Raw genomic sequence first — 12,139 nt, 5'->3', positions numbered from 1 at the left:
TATAGAGTTTACAACATATTGTAATCTCAAATGTCTTTAAAAATGTGATTTTTAACACTTTTTATAGGATTTACATGTAATATACTTCATATAGATTTTGTGTCACAGTAGGCAGCACTGCTCCATTTATAACCAAAAGTGAGAAGTTAATGGTTAAACGCTGTTGGGGTTTGCTAGTGATGAAATTCCCTAAAACAACAGAGAATTCAGAGAATGCAGAGGAGTCAGTCTGTCTGAGGTCGAAGCTGAACTAAAACATGAACAAAACTGCTTTTGACTGGTATGTGTCATGAAAACATGGAGTAATTCATCACCCATCATGTGATGGTCACTCGAGATTCATTTAATCACATTACCAAACTGCCCTCCAAAAGACAAAAACTGACACATGTGTTTTACAAGAACTGACCCGTTTATCTGGGATGCTTTTTCTTTAAATCATGTTGTCTACTTCCACGAAAGAGTTCGAATATCAAAGTAGCCGCAACATCATGGCCCATATCTTATTTGACATCCATATTTTTCCAACCAACGCTCGATTTCTTTTATTTGGGTCACCTCATTATGCATGTACAGTTGCAGCCACATATGTGAGCGTCATTGTTAGTAGGACACAGATGGTGATGTCATACACCTGTTTTCTAAGATTGTTGTCATCCGCTCACCCTAAGTGCATCTCATTTTACAGCTGACCTACTACCTGACCGCGTATGTAGGTTAGTTAGCAAGGGACATGTGATCATTGTGATGGTTATATGCGTAGGAAAAAATAACATCATCACTTTACAATATATACAAAAAGGAAGCTTGGAAGTAGGATGTTTCTGCTCCTCTAAACATGACTGTTACTCATTTAGCTATCATTCAATTATGCTTCTATTATATTTCCAAACTATTGTAGGTGATTGTACTGTACAGCCTTTCTACGAGACAAAGATAGCATTTAATTTTTTTTTAAGTATTTCTGAATTATAGGTGTGTTTAGGTAAAATTATCATTTTGGTTTCATTCTGTGAACTACAGACAATATTTCAAATAAAAATATTGTTTCTATTTGCAAGTTATGTATGTGAAGTGCGAGACAAAATGCAATGTGCCGTTTCAGAAAATACCTCAGACTTTATATGCATCGCACACACACACGGACACAATAGTGTGGAGAACTTCCAATGATTTCTCACACTGTAAATTGTATCTCCAAACCATCACACAAGCCTTTCTGCAGTTTTGCAAACAATATTCAGTTTGATAAATAATTACTTGACAATTGACCCTCCTTGTGGGGTCATTTAGTCACCACAATGTATAGAAACCTGTACACAAGCAGCTAAAAAAACACAAAGAAATCAAGTTATGTTCGTGTTCAAAGGTAGCGTCATGACTTTATTAAAATCCATGAAAAATGCACAGCCTCAATCCAAATCCAAAACAATATTAAAACTTATTTGACAAACTGAGGTTACAATTTTCTGTATTGAATATAAATTGTAATACTAAAATCTCAAATGTATTCTCGGTTAACAAAATACGTAGATACATGATAATTCTTCTATAGATTTATTTTCTCATACTGAATTTGAATACATGGAATAGTGATCTAAATAATTTACGATATTTTAGACGCTAATATATCTGTTTGGAATGTGTTATGCTGGACGAAGGCGGGCGTTAGCCGCAGGCAGAAATAGGTTGGCTGAGCCCACTGAAGTAAGATTTCTCCCACTCGCTCATCACCTCGAAGTGCAGCGGCTGTCGACAGAAGTTACACTCGGCGGATGAGTGTGGCTTCAGCTCAAGACCCACCTCCTTCCAGGTATGAGTTAGCTTATCTGCGATAGACAAAGTCATTGATTATTGTGCCGCACGACACAACTATGCATCAACACTGTACCAAACCTCGTCCAATCAAACTTACCGACAAAGTATTTCATCATCTGCGGCGTGTGATGTGGCGTGGGGGCGATCCGGAGCATCTCCTCCCCGCGTGCCACTGTGGGATAGTTAATGGCCTGGACGTAGATGTTGTAGCGGCTCATCATGATGTCACAGAGCTCAGAGTTTTTCTCTGCGTCCGCGACCTGATTATAAGCATTCGAATTAGCCATGCACACATAAACATACAGTTTCGTAAATAACAGAAGGCACATATACATCATAAAGTGTGACCGTTGCCTATACGTACTCTGACTGGAATGATGTGGCTGGGGCAATGGACTACAGGCAGGCCAGTATCCATCAGCATCTGACGCAGCAGCTTAACATTGCGCTGGTGCTTTCGTCTCAGCGCACAACCTTCTTCGCTCTTCAGGATCTGAATGGACTCGCGGGCACCGGCGAGCAGCATGGGCGGGAGGGAAGTAGTGAAAATGAACCCAGCGGCATAGGAACGGACGGTGTCGACTAAGGCATTGGTACTAGCGATGTAACCTCCGACACACCCGTACGCTTTCCCTGTGAAGATAAAACCGCATTAGAGGAGGCAGCAGTGTGTCCTGTAGCACTACAAAGATTGTACTGCACCAATGGAGAAAAAGAGAGTGTGTATTGACCATTAACAGTCAAACAGTTCCTGTTCGGCTGTATTTACTGACACAAGGTTTAAAAATGTCAACCAATCGGGTGATTTGTTTGTAAATTCATTGGTGACTCACTCTCAATCACATATACAACCATTTCCTCTGAATGAATGACTCACTCGACTCAGACGACTCAAAAATGAGCAAATACGTGATTTGCCTTCGAGGAAATTAAATCTTTAATAATCACGCAACAATATAACCTTTATGAACCTATATTTAAAAATATTAATGATGACCTCAGCTGAAACACTCGAATTGCCTTCTGGGTCATCTCAAGCAGGCTGACAAACAGCCATTCAAGAGCAATTCAATAAGAGCAAAACAGGAGCTCTTGTTGCTAGGCAACAAGACAGCAGCTTCTGTTCAACAAGTATCCACTAGAGCATTGAGTGACAAAACCAGACCTCCGCTGTCACGTCCACAGACCTGGCCTTCATTCAAAACTAACAATGCAGCTACACAAGGAAAGCTTGGTTTAAAATACCCACGTCCCAATTGACCAAAACAGGTCATACTCACCAAGAGTTCCAGAGATGATGTCCATCTTGTGCATTACATTGTCCCGATCTCCGATGCCACCTCCCCTGGCTCCGTACAGTCCGACGGCATGGACCTCATCCACAAAGGTGATGGCACCAAACTTGTGTGCAACATCGCACATCTCCTCCAGAGGACATACAGCACCTAACACAACAAACAAGAGTCACCATTAACTACGGGCGGGAGCGTGCGTCCCCGGAGCGTAACAAAGTGGTCCTTACTGACCATCCATAGAGTGCACGGTCTCAAAAGCCACGATCTTCGGAGTGGCTGGATCTGATTTCAACAGGAGCTCTCGCAAATGGTTGGCGTCATTATGGCGGAAGATAAACTTCTTGGCACCGCTGTTCTTGATGCCCTGTATCATGGAGGCATGGTTGCCTGCGTCCGAATAGATCTCACAGCCTGAAAAGAAAATACAAACAGGTTGGAAATCTGAACGGTTGGCTCGCGTTTCATCTGAAATGCCAGGCAAAATAATTACCAGGTAGTATTTTTGCTAGAGTAAAGAGCGTAGAGTCATTGGCCACGAAACAGGAGGTGAACAACAGGGCGGCGTCTTTTTTGTGGAGATCGGCAAGCTCGTGCTCCAGGTTGACGTGAAACTTACTCGTCCCTGATATATTTCGAGTACCTCCGGCTCCTGAACCATGTTTTTGCAGCGTGTCCCTGTTGAAAGAGAACAAAGGGGGCTGTTAATCCAAAGCGTCTTAAGTTACACAACACACAAACGGGTGAATTTGAAGGCATAACATAACATTTTGCCCCAAAATATATAACTGAATCCTTTTTATTTCCTCAAATGTATACTTTGCATCATGTAATTCTTAAAAACTATTTTATTATATCTGAAATTTTTATTTTACTTGAATACTTTAAGGCAATACAAGACAAATCACACACTTTTTTCACATACATAAGATTTTGCTACATAGTGAGAATATTTTTGTCCCCAACTGTCATGAAAATAACATCACAATGCAGTTTCAAAAAACAGAATTGGTTTTCCTAAAAGTACATTTTTGTATTTACTATCCAGTGAAATATGACATGCACCTCTTCTTGTAGCTTTGCATGATTCACTTACATTATAGATTGCACAACCCGTGGATGGCGGCTCATGCCGAGATAGTCGTTGCTGCACCACACTGAAACGTTCCTCTTGTGGGACAAGGACTCGGTGTAATTGTCCGCCATCGGGAACTCGGTGGCTCTGCGGTTCACCGTTTTAAACACACGGTATGTGTGATCGTTCTTCTTTGCCTCGATTTTCTTCTCAAAGAACTCATCATAGCGAAAGTTGGAGACAGCTGGGGAAGAACACAAGCCATATCAAAACGAGAAGTGGTTTACAGTTTCAGCACTGCGCTTTTGGCACAACCCTTAGCGCAAGACGTAGATGTGTAAAAGCTCTTACTCTTGGGCATGTTCTCCTGCAGCAAGTGAGAGACGCTGGTTGGCCGTTGTTTCATCAGCTTCCTCATGAGGTTCCCTCCAACCTTAGTGTCCTTGACCAAGGGTTTCAGCTCAGATTGAGAGACATCTGAAAAGTGGATCACCTTTAGATGTCAAGCCACTGACAGTTTCACGTTAGCTGTAATTAAAATCGAGACGAAGATCCGAAAGTAGCGAATCACGTCACAAACCTTTGCACACGGTGCGAACTTCAGAAACGTCTTCCTGTAGTTCCATGCGAGCTTGCCGAACCACGCTGCTGTTCTTCTGGCCCATCTCAGCTGCCAGGAAGGGGCATTTGGAGGCCGCAGATTGACCTGTTGAAGGTGCGGGGTGGCCCAGAGGTACTTGGAGGGGACCTTTAGGCTCTAATTCAAAAACGACTTTTTAGTTTAAATAGTAACGGAATGGTGAGAATAACAAAACCGCATACAAAAATAATACATTTGGCTCCCTCACAAGTATATATTGTACTTCCATAATGCAATGCACTCAACATTACCATCCATTTCCAAATACATAGACACATCCATTTTTCAAACACAACTGATCTACAAATGGCAATTTACAAAAATATAACTGCTATTTACGCATTTCTGATTGTGATAATGCATATGCAGTGCAATAACTTCATGTGACACTTCAAAGTGTTTTTCTCAAATAAATAAAAATAGCAAGCAGTATAGTGTAGACTGTAGGTAGCAAGCACATCCTTGAACAGGTGCATAAACAAGCAATGGCTAAACAGACTGACCCTCATTGGCAGGGGTGGTATTCTCGACCTTCTGAAAGCTGGCAGAGGAAGAGCAGACAGAGCGGACCAGTGGCCTCGAGGCAAGGTCCATCATGACTGGACATTTCACTGCGTACGCAACCAAGGACTTTCTAGTCTGCTGCAGGAAAGCTTGGGGGACACGAGACAGGAATGGGCAGCGGATGAAGGCATCCATAATTGATCGTCCAAGCCTGAAAGGAAATAAAGCAGTGTTAATAAAGAGGTGTGATGCCAAAAATAACACGGTCAATTGTTGCAACCTTGATACACATTAACCATGTATAGTCATAAATCTGCCAGAAAAACATGGTTGCTACACTTTGATACGCCATTCATAAAGAAATATATGGTCTAAAGCAGTAACACAAATAAAACATTGATGCGAAATAGTTTGAAAAGATTACTTGGAATGAAAGTGACCATATTTAACGATCAAACTATTCAACTAAAACAAAATCATAAAACAGAAGTCTGTCAAGATAACGTAACATCACGTCATGTCCTTCAAAACCTGAAAGATTACGCCACATCTCACGTTTTGTAAACAAATCAAATGTAAGCCTGCAAATAAACTTCAGGTAACTTGCATTTCATGAGAGAATATCTAGCGTGTGTATACAGATGCACATCTGAGCACATAATAACCCCTCAAAGTGCACTTTACTGCAAGACTTGTGTCGTGTAAGAGGACTCAACCAGTGAACTGTTGAATATATCGTATCGCACGTCAACTCCCATGAGCAAGTCGACTGACGTTACGTGTATGTGCGTGCTAATACGCGTAACGTTAGCATGAATGTGCTACCCTAGTTTAAAATTGAATGACTCACTTCAGTTTGATCCAAGATCACTGTAGTTTAAACGAGGTGCGAGCCTGTGACCGTCCCGGCTGTCACTAGATAATATGGTGGTGTTGTTGTGCGTGATCTGTTCTGCTGTTGAGACGAGCGCGTATCTTCGTTATCCTACACTGAGGACGAACGAGAGGACGAACGGACGCACCGGGGCTTTATGAAAGAGCCGCACCTACAACTATCGCGAGATGTTGCACGCTATGACGTGCCATTCCGAGAACACACCCATTTCCTTCCTCGAAACACGATTGCGTTATTATTAAACTCTCTTGTCCGTCAACCACCACAAAACAATTCATTCATATGAGAAACAGAATGAGGAATACACATCCATTTAGAGTGAAACAAGAAAATAAAACATTATAAACCAGTGCCAGAGCCAGAATAGAGTACACTACAGCAGAACAGCTAATATATTTATATAAAGTTTGTACTCGAGCGCGCTCGCAGTGTTATAAGGTCTTATTGCAGTTTTACTTGTTCTAAACCAGTCAATCTAAAACAGCAGTACAATCAGACATTCTTTTAAAAAGAGACATTTCTTTTGGAGTCAAATAATTCATTTTATTTCTTTATTTTAAATTGTAATTATTTTAATTTATATATATATATATATATATATATATATATAAATTTAAATAATATATCTGTTTTTTTCGATGCCATTACCGTATTCTTCCTGCTTTGGAACGATGCCCATTGTGAAAAGCGCTATATTATAAAACAAGGAAAGGTGCGACATCTAGCGGACACTTAGTCGCATTACTTTATGTTAGTGTCGCGTATATCGTGTATTTGTCTTTAAAATTATGAATATTTAAAGTTGCTTTGGCAATATAAAGCCATTTTACCACTATTTTTGTGCAGGCATTAGAAGCATTTCTATTCATTTATGATTAGTTTATGGTCAATTAATTTTGTAGCCATTCATTCATTTGGTGCATGAAAGGGTTTTCTTCTCTTTCCTTACTACTTTATTGTTATAAATGGAGATTTTAATTACAGATTAAGATATAACATGTTAAGAGCGCTGGTCCCCTCAATACTATTTGTTTATCATACTGGAGTTGTCCTGAAGTTTGGTCTGGCTTGCACCAATTATCCTTTCAGCTGTCCGTTGCAGTCTTCATCTTAGAATGGCTGGCTGACCACAACCAAACAGTTGAGAGCACAGAAGAGCAATGATCAAAGAATTACATCAATTCTGAGGATTTTTTTTCAATGGCAGCTGCTGTTAGCACATTGAAGCAATATTTAAAAATAGATAAATATTCCCATTTTTGTTATTATTTTAGAGATATTATTGTAAACTGGGATCACTGTAAACATTATGCAAACACAGTGTATACACATAACGAATATTGTGTATATGAGTAGGTTACAAATGTATTTTATAAATAATATACAAATCTGTTTAAAAAACTGAACCAACTGTTAAATTAACCCAGAAAATGTTGCTATTGGACACAACCCAGCATGATCATTTATAACCCAACTGTTGGGTTTGTACATTTTTGACCCAACACTGGGTTTAAACCCAACATTTTTTAGAGTGTTAACTAATAAATATAAAAAAGGACCTTTGTTTCTCCAGATGAAAAGTATTTCAGACAATGTCCTCTCTTGAAGCCGAATTGTTGAATGTCTAGTAGGTTGATCTGTGAGAGACATGCTGATAACAGGTTAAATACCACCCATTACAGTGCCTTTGGAAGGAAGGGCAGGAGTGTGATTGGTATTTAGCTGCTGACCACTGAGGGCAGGGTCATATTAAAGGACCTGCATCATCCTTTGTTATGCAAATATGTATAGCATATTTTATCATCCATTTCCTTACTTACAGAAAATATCTCAAATCTCGATCTTGGTTCCTTGTGTTCTCCCTATGCGTCCTCAATAACCGTCAACGACCGGTTCCAATACCCAAGAACACAAGGGCTGTGTCAAAATAGCCCCTATACCCTAGTACACTATTTGAGGGGACATCCATTTTCAGTGGTGTCTGAACTTATAGTGGAAATGATTGAATGCATTCATTCAATTCCATGATGCATCGTTATAATGAGAGCATACATTCACTGTCCAAATTCACACATTTGTTTTCATTCACATCTTTAAGTAATAGTGAATAAGGGTGTAGTAGGGGGCTATATAACTTCTTGATTGCCCCGAGCTGAGTTCGGGACATGAACAATGGGTAGGCAATGGGTATATTTTGCACGGATGATTTTATATCCTTTCATATTGTATTTTTTGTTATTTTGTGTGTGGCGCAGGTGTATCGCCCTCTAATGGCCAGCTCTGTGTATCACTTTGGTATGGATTCCATTTAGCTGTCTCTCCCTTTAAAGTTCACAACCATTCAGGGCCGCTATTTAACATTTGGATGCAGCACCCCCCCCCCATCCCCTCCACCTTTTAGAATAAATAAAGTATTTTCTTACACTGTAAAACATTTCCAATTTAACAAGTAAATGAAATTATTTAAACAATCTGTTTCAATTTGAAATTGCTTTAAAAAATCTTTAGGGCAGTCCAGCAATTTAATGCTTTTGTTATTTATTGCGATAATTTTACAGTAACACATCCATTATTTTTTCCGTTCTTTTGGGTGAGTTTAACCTACTGTATATATTTAAAATGGGAAAAAGCACAGTTTTAATGACTTAAAATCAGTCAGCTGCAGAAAGCTTTTCATTATATTCATATACTTTCAGATACTGGACCAATGGACTATAAGTTATGTTTTTACACATCTTTTATGACTTGGCTGGGTGTCATGATCCTGCCTCTCCTTGTCTTGGTTTTCGAGTCTTGTGGCAGGATCATGTCAGTCCCATGTGTTTTGTGTGGAGAAAGAGCATTGTTTTGGTTTGAGAAGCCATGCTCTCTCTCCGGTGTCACGTCCTTTAGCCCCGCCCCCTTGTTTCCCTGTTAGCAGCCCATTAGTGTTAGTCTTGTCTCCAGCCCTGATCCATCTTTCCCTTAGTGTTTCAGTCCCCTCACCTGCCTCGTGTAATCCTCCTGTTAGCTTTCCCTTAGTGTTTCATCCATGTCACCTGTGGCCACTCTCCCTGTGTCATCTGTCCTTGTTAGTGTTTCCCTTTATCAAGCCCAGTTTCCCTCTGTCCCTTGTCGGTTCATTGTCATTTTGTCATTATCGTACCTCCTCACATCACCTTGTTGGATTATTCATGTCTATGGATTATCGTGTTTGTTCCTGTTCTAAGTTTGTGGATTTTGTTGATTTATTATTCAAAGGACTTTGTTTGTTTTGTTCCCCTTGTGGAAAGTTTTAGTTTACATTTTTGTCTTGTTTTAGATCATGTTCTCCCCATCGAGGGTCTTTTGTTTAAATAAAGTTTTTGTTATTTAACTCTGCTGCCTGCGTTTGGGTTCTGTCCACACACCGTGACAGCTGGGTATGTATATAGGGATACTGGTAGGTGTGTTCCACTTCAAAAGAAAGAAAGACAGACCATTTAGGCCAAAGGTAGGGGTTAACTAAATCTTATTTCACCATTTGATTTTACTATCGGGTCTATTTAACGGTCCAGTAGCATTCGAACAAAGAAACTGAATAATGTAGAAATGAAACACTGCCTCTTCACTGTATGAATTAAATATTTAAAATAAGTATACAAAACGTATTAAGTCAAGAGCAGTTCATGATTTTGTATTTTGTTGTTTCATTTACATTTACATTTAGTCATTTAGCAGACGCTTTTATCCAAAGCGACTTACAGATGAGGAAACATTGGAAGCAATTATAACAACATAGGCAACAAAATACATAAGTTCATCAAACTAGTCCATTAAAGCCTAGCACAGTATAAAAAGCTAAGAATAGTGAGGTTAGTAATTTTTTTTATTTATTTTTTTATAAGAAGGAAAGGGAAGAGAATTAGGAAAAATCAATCAGCGACGTGTTGACGGAAGAGATGCGTTTTAAGGCGTTTTTTAAAGATGGCAACCGAGTCTGCTGATCCGAGTCACACTGTTCACCAATGTGGAACAGATCCAGAGAAGGTACGGGAGAGTGATTTTTGGTTGGTACCACTAGTCGTTGTTCCTTTGCAGACCGCAGTGATCTGGCAGGAAAATAGATCTGCATTAGCGAGTGGAGATACGATGGTGCAGATCCGGTGTTGGTCTAGTAGGCCAGGAGCAAAGCTTTGAACTTTATGCGGGCGGCAACAGGGAGCCAGTATAACCTGATGAAGAGCGGAGTTACATGCGCTCTCTTTGGTTCATTGAAGACCACTCTTGCAGCCACATTCTGGATCATCTGTAGAGGTTTGATTGTGCAAGCAGGAAGTCCAGCCAGAAGCGCATTGCAATAATCCAGTTTGGACAGGACAAGAGCCTGGACTAGGACTTGCGTAGAGTGCTCCGATAGGAAAGGTCTAATTTTCCTAATGTTGTAGAGGATGAATCTACAGGACCGGGGTGGTGCTGGCAACATGACTTGTGAGGTTAAGCCGATCATCGATTACCACTCCCAGGTTTCTGGCTGTGCTGGACGGTGTAATCGTTGATGAGCCTAGTTGAATGGCAAGGTTGTGGTGAATCTTTGGGTTGGCCGGGATCACGAGCAGTTCCGTTTTTGCAAGGTTTAGCTGCAGGTGATGATCCTTCATCCAAAGCGAGATGTCACTCAGGCATGCCGCGATGCGAGCAGCGACCGTCGGATCGTCCGGTTGAAATGACAATTAGAGTTGTGTGTCGTCGGCATAGCAGTGATAGGAGAAGCCATGCTTCTGAATGACCGAGCCGAGGGATGTCATGTAAATGGAGAAGAGTAGCGGTCCAAGCACTGAGCCCTGTGGCACCCCCGTGTTGAGCTGTTGGGACGCGGAGACCTCATCTCTCCAGGATACTCTGAATGACCTACCCGAGAGGTATTGCAACGCCATTCCAGACACCCATAGCACTGAGAGAAGCCAGGAGGATGTGATGATTGACAGTGTCAAAGGCAGCAGACAGATCCAGTAGGATGAGCACAGATGACATGGATGATGCTTTTGCCAGTCTCAGGGCTTCGATGATTGAGGGCAGTGCAGTCTCTGTGGAATGACCGGTCTTGAACCCAGACTGATTGCTGTCCAGGAGGTTGTTTTGCATGAGAAAGGAGGAGAGCTGGTTGAACACACCTCGCTCCAGGGCTTTGGCGATGAAGGGAAGAAGGGAGACAGGCCTGTAGTTTTCTAGCAGTGTAGGGTCCAGGGTGGGTTTCTTTAGAAGCGGTGTGATGCGGGCCTCTTTGAACGCTGTGGGAAATGTCCCAGTGGTGAGCGAAGAGTTGATGATGTGGGTCAGAGCAGGCACAACTGTTGGAGAGATGGCCTGGAGGAGATGGGTGGGGATGGGATCCAGTGGGCAGGTGGTAGGGTGGTTGGAGCCAATGACCTTTGAGACATCAGCTTCAGACAGAGTAGAAAAGGTGGGGAGCACACACGTGTCAGGGATGTGGGCGGGTTCGACAGGTGGTGGCGTAGAGAACTGGCTGCTGATGGCAGTAGTTTTCTTTACGAAGAACGATGCAACGTTTCATTAACATTGTTGACAAAAACAACAGCAGGGTTTTATACGAGGCGCCGTTTAGGGTTTAAATCAAAATGTGCTTATGAATACATATATAAAAGCGTGCATTCATACATATACCTGTATATTGCTCACATATACATGTATAGTACACATCTATAAAACACCCGCACATACATATAAACTCTGCGTACATACACATCTATAAAACACACGCACATACATATAAACTCATACACAACTACATATAAACTCATACACATGTATAAAACACTCTCACATACATATAAACTCTGCGTACATACACATCTATACAACACTCGCACATACATATAAACTCTGCGTACATACACATCTATAAAACACTCGCACATACATATAAACTCTGCGTA

At 41.0% G+C, this 12,139-nt stretch overlaps 1 protein-coding gene across 1 annotated transcript; it reads right to left on the bottom strand.

The window, feature by feature from the left end:
• Window positions 1-966: 966 nt before the first annotated feature.
• Window positions 967-6,386, bottom strand: alas1 (aminolevulinate, delta-, synthase 1). The gene is made up of 11 exons (XM_079482856.1): window positions 6,180-6,386; window positions 5,329-5,540; window positions 4,766-4,942; window positions 4,537-4,662; window positions 4,207-4,429; window positions 3,604-3,788; window positions 3,345-3,524; window positions 3,099-3,263; window positions 2,183-2,451; window positions 1,916-2,078; window positions 967-1,829 (listed from the first exon to the last, which is right to left on the bottom strand). Exons 2-11 carry the CDS (start codon window positions 5,522-5,524, stop codon window positions 1,669-1,671), a joined length of 1,845 nt encoding a protein of 614 aa, XP_079338982.1. The 5' UTR covers window positions 5,525-5,540; window positions 6,180-6,386; the 3' UTR covers window positions 967-1,668.
• Window positions 6,387-12,139: the final 5,753 nt, after the last annotated feature.

The sequence above is a fragment of the Barbatula barbatula genome, assembly GCF_947034865.1.
Source record: "Barbatula barbatula genome assembly, chromosome: 20".
NCBI lineage: Eukaryota > Metazoa > Chordata > Actinopteri > Cypriniformes > Nemacheilidae > Barbatula > Barbatula barbatula.
This window is presented reverse-complemented; position numbering and strand designations above follow the sequence as displayed.